We start from the raw sequence: 19,125 nt of genomic DNA, 5'->3' as shown, positions 1-19,125 counted from the left end.
AATACAACAGTGTTCTTATCAACATAGCTTAAGCAAAATAGCATTTTCCTACTATAGTTAATAAAGCTTGCTACAGTTTACCTACCAAAGCTCTACCTAAATTAAAGGCAGACAAAGCAAGTGGAGTGTTACAACACTGCTCCAATACCAGTGCTGAGACGTTCAGAATAAAGAAACAAAGCCAACAAAGGACCTATGGCTGAAAAGCAGACATGGAGAGCCAAGGAACATTTAAGCAATTTAGCATCTGCACAATAGGTAGCAAAAGCACACCAATAAATTATCAAATTAAATTCTGCATGTATAATGGGAGCAATAAGCATTTCTGGCATGCTGAAAGTTTACCTGAATTATATGAATATAAGCCTTTATCTGGAAAACAAATATTGAAATGAAGTAGTGTCAGGGAAAAATACGTGAATCACTACTACATGTAACAGGGATGGTCAGAACCTTAAACTTCATTGCATCTGCAGAAGCAGACTGAAGAATTTGATATTGTATGCCACATTTCAAGAGAAAAAACTCAATCAGCTATGAGAAATTAAACCACAAAAATGCCACCCTCTTCTGAATCAACATTTATACTCTGTACTTACACCTAGTCCTTTCTGATTCTGAAGTGCAGCTGCCCATTTACTATACTCAAGTGTTTAACTTTTTAAGGGCAAAATGTATATTCAAGTAGACATACAATACGAGTTGCTACCTTTAAAATTACAGTATGCTGCTGTTGGCACCTCAGCAGGAAGTTATTCGCAGAACTTTCCTGAGATGTAGCTATGAATCGAACTTTAAACTTAACAGAGTCTGTGGTAATGTTTAAGTCAATCTTCTGTCTCCAGCTAGTCAATGGACCTGATTTGGTAAATATGTACATACATGAATAGCTTATCTACATGTCTTTGTTACCAGTGAATTTAAGACTCCTGATGTGAGCACAATGATTAAATACCTTCAAGATCTGGATAATTGTTTGCATTCCTTGAGTCTGGCTGTTTTAAGTATTTTAGCTTTCCAAATGACCATAACAGTTTTTTCTAAACTCAGTAATACAGCAGTATGCAAAGAAACATACATTAATGGAAATGTGTAATACTGCTTTGCATTTGTAGACTTTGTAAATGGGACTTTCATAAGGTAATGGGAGGAAGCAGGATGTCTGAATAATATGAATGCTCTCCCGACATTAGCAAGACATTATGGATGTTTTTACTTTTAAGTGAACAGCAGTTTACAAATCCTAACTCGCTATCACAATGCTCACAGACGCCATTTAAATAAGTGTGACAGTCCATGAGATGCACCTCAGATGACAAGATATGACAGTGTTCCTGGAAAAATGAAAATACCCATTTCTTGCCAACTGGTGCTGTCAGGAATTCACTGAATGACTAGGTCCCTTCTGGCAAGTCATAGTTTTTCTGACTTCCAGTTATATACTATTTTAATACGTAGACAGCATCGCTAAATCATATACTATCTGAAATTTTTAACTCTTTTTAACTTCTAATTGTGTCTCTTGATAAATATAATTATTTTCTGTCATCCAACTCCAGAACTGCATTAGGCTACATAATTTCAAATAAAATACTAAGGATTTTTTTCAACATCATTTGCAAACTTTAAAATGTGAGCTTTAGTGGATAACTTCTCTAATATTTACACTTATTGGTACAAATCTGTACCAGTTCTTAGTTCCATGAAAAACTGACTCATCTTTGGCTACAAAATTATGAAAAGTTAAGTATGGGGGAAGTTTGCTCCAGTAACATTAAAAAGTCACCAAAGCCAAAAAAAAATAAATAAACCTATTAACACAGTCCAGAATTATTTACATAACGAAAAATGATGGACTTTCTGAATTAAACTTCTGGAAAGATCTATAAAAGTTTAGAGCTTCTTGAAGAGCACAAGAATATAAAAATACTGAGATTATACTGAGTCCTCCTAAAGCAAGGACTAGAGAAGCCATGTTTGTTTCCATATAGTTACAACACAGAAAGGCAAAAGTTAGAACAATATTCAACTCATTTGAAGACTTCATCAGCACCATTATGTATGATACTTAATTACGCTTTAACAATTATTATTATTATTATTAATAATAATAACAACAACAACAACAACAACTACTACTAACTTCAGCCAGAAAAGGAAGCTACTGTATGGACCTCTATCTTATAGAATCTTTTTAAAGGTCACCTGACTATTTATCCACTGCTAAGCAAGGTTACTTTATCCTATCCACTGAGTTATTTCATCGGAGAACATGGCTTTTCTGTCATTACATGACAAAAGAGTGGTTTAATAACATGATTCTGTTAAGAAACAAGAGCAACGGAATAATAAGCAATATTTAAATTCTCTTAAATTGCTTCAGAGTGTTGACAGGATTTCAAATATTTTTGTAGTTTAATTATAATTTAATAAAGTTTGGTTTTAATTTTTCAAAGATCAGAGAATTCCTCAAGTAAGGTTCTATTTGTAATTAGGAAAAAAAGAACATATTTTGATAGTTTAAGGCCTTTTCAGACACCCCTGTAGCATGTTAAATACCTTTTTATTAAAGTATTTAATAAACCATAGATGTACAATAAATACAATAAATAAATCATAGGTGTATAGTTAATATAATACTGGTATAGGTATATATATATATATACATACTCTATGAACATAACATCAATGCATGCAAACAAAAAAATCATGCCCAAGGGCTGTGCTCCATAAAAGAAAGAGAAAAATTAAGGAAAAAGCATGAAAGAGAAAAATAAGTGTTAATGCTCTCTAAGGTAAATTTTTTATAATATATTCACCATTCGTGGTCTGTGCCACTGACCATAAAATGCTCCATATAATAATTTGGAAAAAAAAAAGTCACTGATGTATGTTTCCAATAAGTAAACTCACTTACCTGCTAGTGAACAGCATTATTATAATTCCCTCAAGTGAAACTCAGTGATATTGATTTAAAGTTATCATAGAGACTTACCATATTCACAACATATTACAAGGAAATTGCTGAGACAGCAAGATCCTGATTCTGCAGGAAAATGAGACTCTACAGAGCTCCAAGGAAGTCACTAGGTTCCATTGGAATACTGAGGTTTTAATGCAGGGGCTCAGAATTCAGAGGGTGAAGTTTCAGATACATCATAGTTAATGATTATTAAACTGTAATGATTTTGGTACTAAATGTAGCTCTAAATGTTCTACAATAAAGGCTTGAAAATTTTAACATTTAAATAATGGAAGAAAGGACTTGAATTATGAGTTATAACACTCAATTCATCTTTGATTCCATGGGACAGTCACAGAGCTTTAGATAAAAAAAACTCAATAATCTCTATCTAAATTTGTTTTTCAAAAATGAACAAGCAATAGGGTCCTTTTTTTGTGAATTCTTTCTATTGATTTCATGTTTCTAGTTGGATGAGATAACTTTTAGCATGTTAAAGTCTCGGCACAATACTTCTTACCATGCGATTCAGAATACTTTGCTTACGCATGTGAGTGAATACATACAATTTGGAACAGTAATGCCATATATAGCTTTTTTCAAGATACATGCACATTTATTTTGTAGAACATAACTACATTCAATTTTTTATCCCTATAGTTTGGAATACACACTACTATAATTTCTCTCCTTTTTTTTTTTTTTTTTTTTTTTTTTTTTTTTTTTAATATATATATATATATATGCCTTGATTAATAATTGTGAAATTCAGTGAATGGAGTTGTCAATGACTTTAAATCTCAAAATAATGAAACTCAAATCCATTTAAAAGAAAACTAATTCACAGTTTTCTTATTTGGTTATTTTGATCCTGACTGATTTTCTGGTGTTTAGTTCTGGACAAAGTATCATTAGATTAACAATTTTTTAACATATCGTGCACTCTCATAGCAATTAATAGGTACAAACCTATGGTCTAACTACAGACCTAAAGATGTTTGTTTGTTTTTTTCCCACACTTCTTCCCTTCTTTTGGCATTTAGCTGTTATAAGCATTGTCCACCCACACTCTGTGGTCTGCAGATCAATAATTCATCAAGTTTTATTTTTAAAGCTGCAAAAGTCTGACTTAGGAAACTAGTGACAGGGAAACTCTTAAAATTCTTGAAGTATAACAAAGTAATGAAATCTGCCCCTAAAACAAATTCAGAGTTAATACAGAACAACAACAGTCCAAACCACATCAAATGTCAATGTTATCTGTAGAAACATAGAACCACGCAATTTATTGAGTCTTACCTAACGTGAGAAGGAAAAATAAATACTGTGGCCTAACCAACTAAATGGAATTCTTAAATCTTTTTGTGTGTGTGTTTTTTTTTTTCTTTTCTGTTTACATTCTCTTTTCAGAGGCAATATAAAAATAATTTCAGTTGGCCTATGACCCTAGATAATGCTGTTTGGACTTCTTAATGTACGGCATGTATTATGTCAAATGTTAGAGAAAATGAAGACATTTTAAAAGTTCAGTTCAGAAGTCCAGCATGACAAATGAAAAAGCTCATTCTTTTATTAAGAAAAAAAACTAACATATACTCATTGGATAAAAGCCAGCCAGTTTATGAAAATCTGAGATATAATTAGCTGAAAGACCTAGTAAGTCCTATGTGCTATATTAATTCCAATTTCTAAGCATTTTCCTTTTTCTGTGCTTTCTTTAAGTATTTCTCAGTATTTTCTTTTCTTTCATAATATGGAAAATGCATGGAAATGATCATTCATCACTAGGAGGTTAATGGATTGTATGGGCCACAGGACTGGGAAAGAGAACGCGGACAGCTGGCTTTGATCACTCTGTACCACAACATAATGCCCACTCAGAGATCCTGAGAGATAAACAGATGTAGAAACTAAGCGACAGTGTCTCTTTGAAAGCTGGTTCCTAAAAAAAATGGCATATGGGGCTCCGTGGGAAGTTCACACTGTGCTCCTGGCTATCTGTAAATCTGGGAGCTCAGACTTCAGGGCTGACAACTTGCCTGTCTTCAGGAATGCTGAGATTCAGTGATATTAAAAAGGGAATAAAAGTGGTAAGTGTAGGTGGTTCTTTCAAACTACCTTCAGAGAATACCATTGAAGTATTGTCTTCAAATATATGTATTTATAGTAGCTTGACAATAATGAAGAAAGCTTAGATGTGTAGATCTGTATTTATACAAAAGACAAACAGCCTTGTAATTCCAAATCTCTTGGTATTTCTCGCAATAACAAATTTTGGGGACTACATTAAAGTACTTCATATTGTACTCACTAACTCTATATGTATAAGCACCACAGAATTGAACAAAAGGTGGGAGGACTGAACTGCTCTTGAAGCTGAAGACAGCTTTTGCAGCCCCAGAAACTGAAATCAGCTTACAGTGTAAGAGCACATTAAGTGCTCTAAAAAGTGCTTTAAATAAGACAAGCACACTTGCTAGACATTCCCTGTCTTCATTCTGGATTTTTTTAATTTATTTTTTTTTTTGTTTTGCATGCTGTCAAAATGTGCCACTGGCAAAATCTGATAACATCTTATACAAGATTGACGAAGGACGTGAAAAGAGCTTCAGACAGAAGAAACACAGAGATATTATGTTTAGCTTAATATTCTTTTGAAACCTCCAAAAACAATAAAACAACCAGACTTCTATATGTTGTTACTAATATATAAGAGTTATAAGTCATAAGAAGTGCTGTCTACCTTTCATCAATCCCCGGTTTAAGTAGGGAGAGACTATTTAGAGGTCACCCAGTGCAATACCTGTTTCAAGACTGGCCAGTTTACACTGCTTTGCTTACAGCCTCGTCCAATTACATTTTGCATATCTCCAATGGGATATTCCACCACCTCTCTGGACAACAGGCAATGGACACAAATTTCAGAGGTGAGACACCAATTCACCAAAAATTGTATGTTTTGCTATATGGATTCTGCTACAACTGCAGATCTCTGACTGGGTCTAAAGTTTTTGTTCGGATCCAGTCCCAAAAAAGGAGGGATTCAAGAGACCTTGAATCTATCTGTTTCTGATTATCTGAATCTATCTACCTGTCAAGAGACCTTGTTCTCTATACTTGTACATGTAAAATTATCTTTTTAAATTGAGAATGATAATATGACACACTAGGATTCAAGAAGTGAATATATTCCCAGGACACTAGAGGAAATTCTTCCTGATGGAATCCCCATCTCAGTAGGAACGAACATATCATAATGCATCAGAGGAATGTGAGAATTCTCCAGCAACCACAGTGAATATCTTAGACTGCTTCTTTGGCTAAAGTTTGCAGAACACCATAAGGTGTTCAACTACTGTTCTGGGCACAATTCTTCACTGCAAAGCAGGATTTCTACATCAGATCTTACTGTTTCACCAGACCAGAAGTTTTGTTAAGTTCTTCCCTTCCCTCTGCATTTCCAGAAAGGCATATAAGTTTGTTATGTTAATCACAAGAAACTATTAAAAACTTCTCACTGACTAAAACTAATTGTGTCAGTATCATTAAACAGATCTCTAATCAAATATCATTACAAATAATTTCCAAAATAAAACAGTTACTATTTTATTCATTCTTCATGGCAGTTATTTATTGCATGGATGGGAATTAATAAACAGGGTTTCTATGCAAGATGGAAAATTTTTCATTTTTTTTCCCACAAATTTCACATACAGATACTGAACTGTCCAATTGGTCTTTAAAAGTACTTTTACACGAAACATTTAACTTTCTAAAATCAAGCATTACAAGATGGCAGAAAATAGAGAAGAAAAATAGTTTAAAAACTTTACTAATATTAATGGTCCTTGAGGATACTGAAGAGAAGTGAATTGAAAAAGAGCTCTTTACCTGTTAACTACCATTTTTTCCTTTTTTTGTGGATAAGTATAATCCTACAGCTTGAAGGCTACCCATTTCAACTCTCAGTTAATGCATCTATCTCAGAATATTATGATATGGAGCATTTTAATCCGTCTTAATATCTAGTGCACAGACACAAAAACTACCAATTACTAGTAATACAAGGAATTGATTAGTAGAGGAGACAGGACATGCAAGCTTATTTGTGTGCCTACACAGGCATAAGCTTCTGCAAGTCTGTGTGTGTTAATATGTAAATATATATACACACACACATACACACTCACTCACATACAATGACCATACAAAACTCAAGGAATTTTTAGAAATAGTTTTTGTTTGTTTGTTTGTTTTAATCCTGCAAGAATTACCTGCAGGAATAATAAAATAATTTTCACTGTCAAATGAGACTATATAAAGTTCATTCGCTGGAGGATAACTTAAAAGGACTGAGAGTAGTGAGCAGTTAAAGAAATAATGAAGCATTAAAGAAACAGAGTTTCAGAATATACTGTTTTGTTCTTATGTATCTATTGCATGTATACTATTTTCAGCATACTTACTGGTAACAAACTATCCTGACTATACCAAACTCTACAAAAGAGAATTACATTTGTGAACATAACCACATAGCATAGTATCAAAACAAGACACTAGGCCATGGTATCACTTTAATTACATATTATCTTATATACAAGTCATTTTATCGTTAAGAAGTAAAGAGAAAGTTACTGCACTTCCTCTTTTGATTAAAAAATGAAATGATAAATGTAATAGGGGAGATGGGACTTCCAGATAAAAACAGCATACTGCAGAAGACCATGATAACTTGCTCAAGCTCAGGATCTGGACCAGGTAGTCTCATAAGAAAAAAAATTATGTATTGCACAGTGTTCAGTATTACTATTTGTAACACATTAGACTCTCATCGCTAATCTTAAATGACCATAAGAACATCTAAAAATGAACACATGAATTCTGTCAGCTTCCCATCTACAAGAATTCAACGTACTTACATTAATACATACATATTAATTCAATAGAACCATGCACCATGTATAAAACTAACAACCTACTTTGTAACCTCCGTGTGGGACTCTCGCCATGGAGTTGTCTGCGTGGCAAATATGGTGAGGGATGGGGAAGTGGCAATGAAGAGACATCATGTGTTTGAAGTTTGTACCAGTGAGGTTCGTCATCTAGTAACGCTGTCTCTAACTCAATAAGAATCTAAAATAGAAAAAATGATTAAAAGTAGGAAAGCATTGTATAACAACTTCTTAAAATACGTGTGTTCATAAATTTTATTCTATTTTTCTGTTACTGTTAGGGAGTTTGTCTTATAAGTTAAGGAGTTTGTCTTTTAAAAGTTTCCGCACTTAAAAAAAAAATCTGCATTTTAAAAAAATCTGCATTTAATATGAAGGTGTTCCTGTACCTTTATATAACCAAATACACCAAAATCTTTCACAAGACCTTATTAAAATCTTAACAGCATTAGAGTATTTTGTGGCAAATTAGTCAGCAATATTCCAATATTCTGGTAAAATAAAACCATGGATAATATAGATTTTATTAAACAGTTCTCAAAGAATTTGAGAAACTACATGCATCCCGCTATTAGAACAAATACAGAAAGAATCTCGTATCAATACTATATGCCAAATACTACTAAATGAAATAAAAACAAATACAACAAATTAAAGCATCTTTGCTTTGCTACATTTAGTTATTTTATTCAAAAACACTGTATCTTGAATGTGTGAACAAATATATTCCTGTAACAACTAACAGTAATTGTATACCTCTCCTAAAAATTCACTTTCTTCCTCTCGAACTCGTGCTTGGTCCCAAAGAGTAATTTCTAACATTCGTTCTCTAAATTCTCTCCGATGAACTGGAGAATAAATAAATGTCTGGTTCCACTTAGGTTCCAATGTTTTCTTTACTGTTTTGGTTCTTCTTTTATTTTTATCACTGTAAAAAACAATCAAATACTTTAAAAGTTTGACAGACCATTAAGTTGTAATAAGCATATTGTGGAAAGCAGCAAATATTAAAGCAGATTGTGTAGTATTATGGAAGTAGTATGATAATGTATGTCTGTTTTATCGTTAAGGACAAATTCTAAGTTCAGCATAATTCATAACTTAATATTAAAACCTAAAGGCAGCTGAATTCCCAGTTCGCATGCCAATTCCAATGTTAAGAAATTCCCTGAAAGCCAAAAATGTTTTAATAAGTTTGTTTTGCAAGCAGCAAACATGGAGTTTGTATAAAGCAATATACTTCTGTAGATGGAATTCCCATGAGCACATGTATGCAGACAAGGTTGGGCACAGCAAAAATGCATTTCAGATAATTGAGCCAGCAGGTTCACTCAGAATTTCTAGTCCTACAGCAGCTGGCCCCAAAGGTGCAGAGCAGGAGGGAGCAGCTGCCCCCATACGCAGGGAGCTGTTGGCAGTGTGGGGCCGCTCTGCGCAGGGTGCTCCTGACTATGGGTTGCACAGCTACGAAACCAGAAGCCCTGAAAATGAGTTACATTAATTCTTCCAGCAACAGTGGCAGGAATAGTGTTCTCAAAACAGCTCTCCAAATCCTTTGGGTCCCCAGGTTGAAGGCAGATCTCCACTGCAAGGTGGGCCTGACTCTTTGGAGCCTCATGTAAGGCTACCAGGAGAGCCCTGGCTTGGACTCATGGGTGTTGTTGAAAGCAAAGTGTTTCTCAGAACATTTCTGCTTGAAAGAATTAATATTTTCTGATGGAAATGAGTTTCACTGGAAAACACCCACGCTCATTCTACTGAGAATACCGAGAAGAGTTCTCAGAACAATGCTTAATTTTAAACCTGCTGATAGCTGCATAATGCAGCTGTGGTATTAATTTATGTAGATTTTTTAATATGGCAATGAAGTTTGGAAGTACTTGCAACTGTAATATAGTTACTGAATTTCTGAACTATTACTTAGAAACTGGGTCAATGTATTAACTAAGAAATAATATTTTTAGACACATTGTTAAAGCAAATAATGCAATTATTTCTATTACAATAAAATTTGTTTACCCTTGAGAATTAAAATAAGTTATACTGGACAAGCTTTTCCAATCAAATTTGTTTAATCAAAGAGAGTTCTGTGTCTTCCTCTAATTAAATGCTTGACTTACTTAAGCGTATTTTACCTCTAGCACGTTTCCTTCTCTTACACTAGAAATATATTTTGCTTACTTAGCTTTTACATCTAAGCAAAGGAAAATGAATTTTACTGCCAGGAGAAAAACAAACAAAAAAAAAAACCACCAACCTAATTCAACAAGACAACTTGCTTATTCTTATGTATGTGGTAGAAAACCCATTGGATAATTAAAGTTCTGAATACTTCACATAAATAGGAAAAAGGTGAAATCATTCTTGTGAAACATGAATTATTATAAAATAATAAATTTCATGTTATGTAACTTTCCATAACTGCACACCCACATTATTTAATTGATTAACTTTCTCATATGTATTCTTAGTTATTAGAGTTTAGAGTGAAGTATTACGAAGACATTTTTGGTAGTTTCATTAATCTTCAAAAAGCAGGTAAGATAATTTAAGCACACCTGATACTCAGTTTAGCATAGCCTTAGCATCTCCATACATACTACAGCAATTTGAATAAACTAAGAATCTAGACCATCAATCCAAATGTTGTTCAGCCCAGGACAACTCATCCAAAACCTCTTTATAAATTATACAGAAACATATAATTACACAGAAACACATAAATTATACAGAAACATATAATCACAGAAGATTATCACCTGTTATCATATGGCACACAATGAAAGTGTAAAAGCAATGTCTTTCAAAATACTCAATAGCTTTAATTTCTGCTGAAGTCAATTGGCACTGAAGATAGTTAGCATCTTCCCAGCTTAGATATTATAAAAGCAAAGGATGTAAAAACAAACTAGGAAGTTACATCTCCAGATTCAGCGATCTACTGGTTAATCTTTAATGTACTGAGTCAGGTTAAATCTTCAAATTATTTGATTGATACACTATAAAATAAACATTTTCCCTTACTGACATGATCTGAAGAAATATCAATAACAAAAATCAGCTGGGGAACATACTATGCTCTTTGTTATTATTCCCAACTCTAACGTGGAAGTAACAGAAAATCGTGGACAAAGAATGAAGGAGATATTCGGGAATAAGGAGCCTTACCGCAGTTTCATTTTTTCTAAATACATATGTAATACGCTATCCCAGACTAATATCAACCCTTTTTTTTATCAAAAGTCTTCAAGTTGCATCTGGGAATTCTCAGTAACTTGTCCATTTTAAGTCTCCTTCAGCCTTAATTCACTAATAGTGTGATATGAAATCTATTTGGGTTTGGATGTCAAAACTTTTCCTGCTTAAGTGTGGGACACACCAAACAGCAGGGCTGATCAGTCCAGAAATCCGTGAACCTACCTTTGCAGCATTTTCTTTGTGCTATACAGGAATAACTGTCATAGAAAATAAGGGCATTATAAAACACTAACAACATGCTTTGCAAGTAACAGTTCCTCATGCAATGATGTAACGTTTACCTTATTGTTTTCTATTTAGTATTTAATAAAATACACAGTGAAAGTGAGTTAGCATTCAGCATCCAAAGACAAACCACTATTACACAGAACATTCAATTAAGAAACTTCAAACTGTAGTATTTTTCCATAAGTGCATGACCAGTAAGCTCAGCTGTGCATGACATCTGAGTATCAGACTAATTCTTACTCAAACATTCCTTGTTGTTCTGTTCACCCTACCTTCTGTCTGGAAGAAAGTAAATTTTAACATAAGGATTCCTTGGCCTCCCATCTTCCCTTGAAGGAAGATCCTTTGCTCCCAATATTGTCACTATTAACTGATGACCAACCTTGTCATACCATAGTTTTATCTGTAATGAGAAAATATTAATTAGTGAACTCATTTCTACAACAAAGCACCATATTAAACTTTAAAATTAATTTTGCTCATTAGCTTCTATTTATATAAGTTACTTAAACACAAAGTATTGTGTTCTACTCTGTATTTGTAATAAAGCATAAAAACAAATTAAAACTGTAATAGCTTCAGTAAGTACCAGGAGTTACTCATTTTTAAAACCCTGTACCGTAAGTACATTATTTCATACTAATTGTTTTTCACATGGTGCTAAGGTTAGGATTATTGTCTCTTGGCAGTGGTATTGTATTACTTGCATTACTGATGTCTGGTATTCCTATGTATACATTTCTACGTAGTTTATGCACAGTGAATGAATGAATGTTTCACGTCCTGTTGTGCTGGAAAGACTATGGAATAAGACCATAAATATTTAAAATCTCTAAATGTTTTTCAAGATGTGGAGGCTCATGCTAAAATCAAGCAAGCCCTCCAGGAATCCTAAGAGAGGGAGTTTCAATAGAACAACTCTCTTCCCAGTCCTACCCAGCAACAACAAGGCAAAAACTACCATTACTCATCTGAATAAATTATTATTAATTGGTCTTAGACTTGGCCTAGCAAATATTTTTACTACACTCGTTAGATGCTGCTATTTAGCTATTCCAGTTTGAATAGTATAGCTGCAAATGCAGTATTCAAAGAGATGATACACCTACTTTAGAACACTGTGGCAGGGGGAAATGGGGCAGATAGGACAAAACAAAGCTTTTCAAATAACATGGGAGTCATTACATGGTGGTACCACCATGATATCATAAACTACAACTGACAGAGGAGGCCCTCTTCACGGACAACTTGCTTGAGAGAGAGGACAAACAAGGACATTTAAAAGAAACAATGTCCCTCCCTGAACTTACAGGAATTGGTGAAGGTAATGCCTCACTCAACATTTAACAAAGCTGTGCACCTTTAGGCATGAATGCACCCTGCCTGAGGTAAACATCCCCAGGGACAGGTGTACTTTCTGTGGAGCCCATCTCACATCATTTCAGAGACAGGGTCTCCGTCTACTGTCAGAGCTCCTCATCTTCAGCACTAAAGTCACTTCAAGAAAGGTCTTGATACAATTCTCAGGTCTCCAGACCAACCAACACGAGGTGGGTTTAGCTTTCTGCTGGGCCTACTTACTGCAGTAAGTGCGATGACACTAACACACACCCACACATTCAGTGGTGGGAGGGTACTTCTTCCTACTCCATTAAAATCTTAAAACCCTATAGCTACCAACCACCAGTGTTTGGATATTAGAGGATGGGGGATACCTATCCTCTATTATCATGCTATTGGCCCTGCTACTGGGTTTGTAGGTTTCTGGTACAGACAGTTAAAGGGCTCCCTGACTCCTGAAGCAGAAAACTGGGTGAGATAAATTATCCCTAATAAGTTTCATTCAACAGAGCTCTAGATGCTGCTCCCCTATTCCTGCAAAGTGAGAGAATTTGTCAGTGTTTATCTAAACTGAGAATTATCTGCACTATCAGTTATCTTCATCCAACTACAGATAACAAATAGAAAGCTTTTCACCAACAATATGAACCTAAAGAGAGCTTTGAAGAAGCAAAGTTGCACTGAAGACAATTTTGTCATCTACTTATTTAGGAGAAAAATTATCCTCAATTTAGCAGAAAGCAATGCAATTGTGATCCAGACAGTATCACAAACATAGTGAAGTTAAGATAATCCACACCTGGGTACCCAAATATAACCAGAATTATTCATTCTTATTCAGGCTAAATACTTCTTTCCCTTAGTTGTTTGACTGAACTTTCACAAGAAGACTTTGGCCGAAGTGGTTTGGAGAAGGAGCCTAAGGGTAATGTTAAATCATCTGACACTATTTCTTTGAGAAAGTTGTGTTTTGCCCTAAGAACTCAAAATTTCCATTGACACATAGCTTCTGCTCCTCTATTAATACTCTCATTAAATTTGGAAAAACCTGTACATAACGGTCATAATGTTCCTGTCATTCCCTGTACTTTGTCTTCTTACTGGCCAGATCAGAAAGCAGAATTTCAACCAAAAGTGTCTTTCTCCTGTGTTCACATTGCTAACACCCAGTACACAGCACAGGCTCTTGTAACCCACAAAGTCATTTGATTTGAATACAAAAAGAAGAGAAGAAACCAAAACCAAGAGTGAGGGAATGGATGAGGAGCCCCACAGAGGGGAGGATGGGATTGAATTCTCATGGGGTTAGAAGAAGGAAGAGGGGATAAATAAGAATTTGCATTAGGACGACTAGGAAAGTTAAGTATACTGCATGTTTCTTGGTGAAGCACGGGAATGCCACTGATGTCAGAAGAAGAGCGTCAAAACCAGACTGGGTGAGAGAAATGGAATGAGGTGACAAAAGAACTACACAGTCGGTATTGTCATGTGGAACACCAGATGTATAACAGGAAAGCTGATAAGGAAAATATTTTTTTTCCTTTATAGCTGTGTTGAGTAATATGCAGAAAAGATTCCTACCAACAGAAAGCGAAGAACATTGAATTATTCAAGCCACAGGGTGAAAGACCCACAGGAATGCACAGCTGTTGTGATGCTCAGCACTGAAAGACTGAGGCAGCTGACAAATGGAGCAGAACCTATAAGCTCCCCCCTGCACCAGCAGTTTTTAATAGATGTAGGAAACGCATATTTAAAAGGAGGTAACTCAAAAAAAAAAAATCTAAGAAACTGCAACAGGTGCAATTCTGATCTAAATGGGGGGAAATGAATGCCAAAATGACAACACATAAAATATGACATAATAATATCACGATGGCTGATGCTAATGTGGAGGTTAACACCTGTAGGAAATGTCTTGAATAGGGCTTCGTCTACCTAGGTAATTTAGGATGTAAGCAACTAAAATATATTTAGACAGAAAGTGATCCCACATGAAGGCTTTCCAAACTAAGGCCCAACACTAAGGCTTTCCTTAGTGTTGAAGTTCTGGAAACTTATTAGCCACACACATGCTCATATCTTCCCGAGACAGATGTGCACCTAATTCTTGACTAGATTTCTGCTATGACCTACATTCTGGCAAACAGGTATCTGAACTGAGATGGTCTGTCATCGATGGAGTGACCTATCTGCTGAACTCCTTGAGATGGGCTTCTAGGCAGGAATACCTGATATGCAGAGAATAAACAAGAACTATTCTACAGACTGACAATAAAGATACTCATCAGGGGCAGCACAGAGGGGAGACAGAGCTGAAGGTCTGGCCCCAGCTTCACAGAATTCTTCCTGGTTCTTATCCAACAGGGGTACAATACAAGATCAATACACACTTTGGTTAGCGGGTCTGGAACCTGCTACACTAAAATTAAGCTTTCTTTGCAATCACCACACACTTAGGCTCCTGGCCACACAGTGTCTCAGCTTCAGAGAAGACTTCACACTCCAGAAGAAAAAAGGATGTGCAATAGCTTGACGATAAAAGCACCTCTCTAAGAGACAAGTTCAGTCTCTTCACTCTAAAACACAGATGTCCAGTTTCTGGAATGAGTCACATAAAACAATATATAAAAGGCTTTATATATAAAGGCCTGGTGATGCATTCTAAGAACCAAAACTTATGGAGTAGCCTAAGTTTTAAATAGAGTTAATGAGGATAGATGTCCTTTACTTGGGGTGAACCCCCCACTGCAGTTATTGAGGTACCCAGTTTTCCTTCAACTGGGTAAGTCAAAGCTCTTCCACAAAGCACCTTAAGCTCATATTAATTAAGCTCCATAAATTAAGTGCAAAAATTCAGTTTACTAGATTTCACCCTTCTTCTTTTAGATCTTGCCTTAGCTAGGAACATCTTTATTCTAATTAATGAACAAGCTCAGAGTTCTAGAAAAGAAGTAATCATGTAATTAGGACCACCCCAGCCAAGTGACTGCTCAAACATCACTAGGTCTCCATTTATTTTAAAAAATGCAATTATTTTGGACTAAATGTATGTGAATGAAGGAATTGCCCTGAGGTGGTAAAATCTCTATTGTAGCTTTGGTGAGCTTTGGTTGTTCTCTAATCTACCTCTGACAAATGCTGTCTACTCGAAGTTGTGAAATCAAATGACCATTGCTGTCTTTGGGTTGCTGTCCTAGATACTGGAACAAATGCAAGAAAAGGCTGTTAAAAAAAAGATCTTCTAGGTTTTGAACACCAGAAAATTATGGAGGTACTAAAGCTACCCTGATGTAGATACACTACAAATTTCTTTTTTAGTGGCTCCATTTTGATTTCAATAATGCTAAATAGATGTATGCACATATTTTTATACAAGATCAAACATACTGATGTTCTGTAGTAAAGCAAAAGAGATGTCTGAAATTTTTGAAGTTAGGAAAAAAAACATTGGTTTAATGGCAACTGGCTCAAAAGGAGGCTCCGCAAAGTGAACAAGAGATAATGCACGAAAACACATTTAAGAACAGTTCTTCTATGAAGATATTGCATAACAGCATTCTGTAAGTAAGAAAACTGCTGGTATGTTAAAATGATTCTAAAAGTTCAAGTAATAAATATGCACACTTCCAAGTGCTGTATATGTAGTAAAAGTTTGGGATAAGGGTGCATAGTAGGGAAAAATGAAATTGAATATTTTTCTTTCCAATAAAAGAAGAAGGATTTTTTTTAAATCATCCAGTGATAAAAGAGAGAGAAAATGAGTTGAATGACATGGACAGAAGTGTGGAGGAGGAACTTGTGCCAGAATCTGGGACACGTATCACCAGGATCACTTTCAGACTAACAAGTAGAGAAGATAAGAGCAAGAATAATGATGTGCATTTCCTGTTAAAAGCAGTGAAACAAATAGGTATAAACAGAAACATTTGGAGATCCTCATTCTTGTAGGGAATTCTACAGACACAGCTATACCAAAGCCCACAGTGTAATGCATACCTCTTGGCATCCACAAACAACAGCTCAGAGCTCTGTGCTAGCTAATTGCTCATGCCAAAAAGTAACCAGAGTCCTGCACTGCTTCTGGACTGCTTCTAATGCCCAAGTCAGCTTGCTTAAAGATAGATCACTGGAGAATTTCTGTTCTTCCCTGCAACCTGCATTGTAAACACATATTAAATTAATCCATCTTAAACTACCTACTTTCCCTACGAGACACGGGCAGAAGGGGGACTTTTTGTTTCAGCCTAATCTTAAAGATGTTGCCAAGGTTGTAAGCTTGAGTTCCCTGGGAGCTTTTTGGAGCTCCTCTAATAAACACATTTGGCTTCGACTAGGATTGAGCTCTGCAAAAACCTCTTAGGTGAGAGGCCCACACTGACTCCACAGACATTGTGCAGAAACAAAATCGGAGCTGAAGATAGTTTGAATCTCCAATACCATGTGCAACGTAAATTATTTTGTTCTGTGTTTTTTTTTATGTGTGTTTTTTTTTTTTTCCCCCCCATTAGAAGGTATTACTCTAAGTAGAACTGACAATTTTTACATCTATTTTTTTTTACAATGGGGTTTAAATGCAGGACTACTACTTGTTACTTCTACTTTACAGTATTTTGTGAAATATGCAAGTTTCAGGCATTTGTTTCCTTTTTAAATTGAACACTCAGCTGTCATATTATTTCCTAATTTATTTTGCACATACATAAAAGACTACTTGTGTTATATACAACATTTACCTCTGTGAACTACTTATCAATTTGTGAGTGGCTTTGTACCCCCTTTGGTTTCATTACCACAAGCAGAAGCCAACTTTCTCAATCATGATAAGGGACATTTTAAATTTTTAATAGAAAGCCAGTTTATGTCAGTAGCACATAGTAACATTAAAAAAAATCCAAGAACATTTTTGAGATTTAAAAACTAATGTCTTGACAGTTCTGTTTTGTTAATTTCGAGTTTATATTTATGCATTTGTAAGGGCTACTTTAGGGAAATAATATATTGTGGAAAAAAAAAAATGTGTTTTATTAAAGTCTGAGTCATAACCAAATGACTTCCTGCAGTCTTATTTAGAATTCTTTTTATAAACTTGTATGATTTTTTTTTTCCATTTCAATATGAGATTTCATCATCTCATTCTCATCATTTAGATCCAGTCCTTTGCATTTTTCTTAAGCAAACATGGGGAACATTTATACGGCTCCCAGACAAAAGATTAACATCTCCATAAAAGTATTTTGTAAGAAAAGCAGATAATATTCTAAATACACAAAACTGAAAAACATGCAGCAAAGCAAGATAAGCATTGTTAACGTATTAGTAAAACCTACTTTTGCATTAATCTACAGTACCTTAGGAGTTTCCTAATGAAAAAAGGCAAACAACTTGTACCTAAGTAGAATATCAAGGCTACATAAATTCAGTAACACAAAGGAAGAGTTTGTTTTTTACTTAACAGAGTTTTGGTTATTTTGACGTGCTTTTAAAATCTAAGAACCGAGTTTCATACGCAAGAAATTTGTTTCAAAGGTACAAATTTATTTGCCTGTCTTCCACTCAAGGCGCTACTATTATTTGGAAAATGCAAAAAAAGGATGTGTTAAGTAATGATAATGAATGATTTAAAGAGACATCAATCTTTGTATAATGGCCTCGAACATCAACAGCATAAAATTATTTATTGCTTAAACAGTACGTACATTTTGTATGTGGGATACATACCCATAATGACTGTTGAAACCTGTGTGAGTTTAATACTGTGCAAACGGCAAAACACAAGCTAGTTGTCTCTTTAAATTGCAATTTAGTATTTTAACCTCCATGCAGAACTTTACAAGCTGCTCACAAGATGACATGAAACTTGTTAATATGGCTTAAAGCAACACACTAAAAATATGGGAAAACGGACTATAATGTAACGTTTTCCTACTATGCATTTTCCATAACAAACAAAAGAAAAAACACAACTTTAGTTTCTGTCAGGCAGACGAAGTCTTTACCTGAACCCTAGGAACAAAAGGCGTTGTTCTTCTACTAAGGCTTTGGCTCTGGTAAGCAAAATTAAAGAAAAAGCAATAAAACAAAACCAAAAAGGACAACACGCTGGAAACTAAAAGACCAAAAGTAAAAACAAAGACACACAACTATTACTTTAAACACAGCTTTACACCAAGGACATATTTATCTAAAACAAAGTATTTTAATGCAATGCATAAATTAAATCTGCAAATCTATTACCAGATCACATCAAACCCCTGTGACTGAAATTCTGACCTTAGGGAAGTCAGCAGGAATTTTGCCACTGATTCCCCAGGAGCAAGGATTTCACTTTACGGGTCTACAGGTAATATTTACAATAGATTTTGAAATAACATCAACAAAAGG

The 19,125-nt window shown here is 34.8% G+C and overlaps 1 protein-coding gene across 26 annotated transcripts in view; it reads right to left on the bottom strand.

Moving 5' to 3' along the window:
* The window catches only part of RIMS2 (regulating synaptic membrane exocytosis 2), a gene marked incomplete at its 5' end in the record, with an annotated part of 447,679 nt that overhangs the window by 174,867 nt on the left and 253,687 nt on the right, over positions 1-19,125 (bottom strand). For 16 of the 26 annotated variants that reach the window (XM_082754487.1, XM_082754485.1, XM_082754479.1 and 13 more), the window contains 3 exons: positions 7,942-8,095; positions 8,671-8,842; positions 11,673-11,803. In XM_082754487.1, coding sequence (XP_082610613.1) covers positions 7,942-8,095; positions 8,671-8,842; positions 11,673-11,803 — 457 coding nt within the window. Of the gene's footprint in view, positions 1-345; positions 373-7,941; positions 8,096-8,670; positions 8,843-11,672; positions 11,804-18,740; positions 18,789-19,125 lie in introns of all 26 variants that reach the window. The other 10 variants (XM_082754461.1, XM_082754481.1, XM_082754472.1 and 7 more) reach the window with 2 other exon arrangements.

The sequence above is a fragment of the Aythya marila genome (genome assembly GCF_965140915.1).
Source record: "Aythya marila genome assembly, chromosome: 2".
Taxonomy (NCBI): domain Eukaryota; kingdom Metazoa; phylum Chordata; class Aves; order Anseriformes; family Anatidae; genus Aythya; species Aythya marila.
Note: the sequence above shows the minus strand (reverse complement) of the source record. Positions and strands in the feature narration are given on the sequence as shown.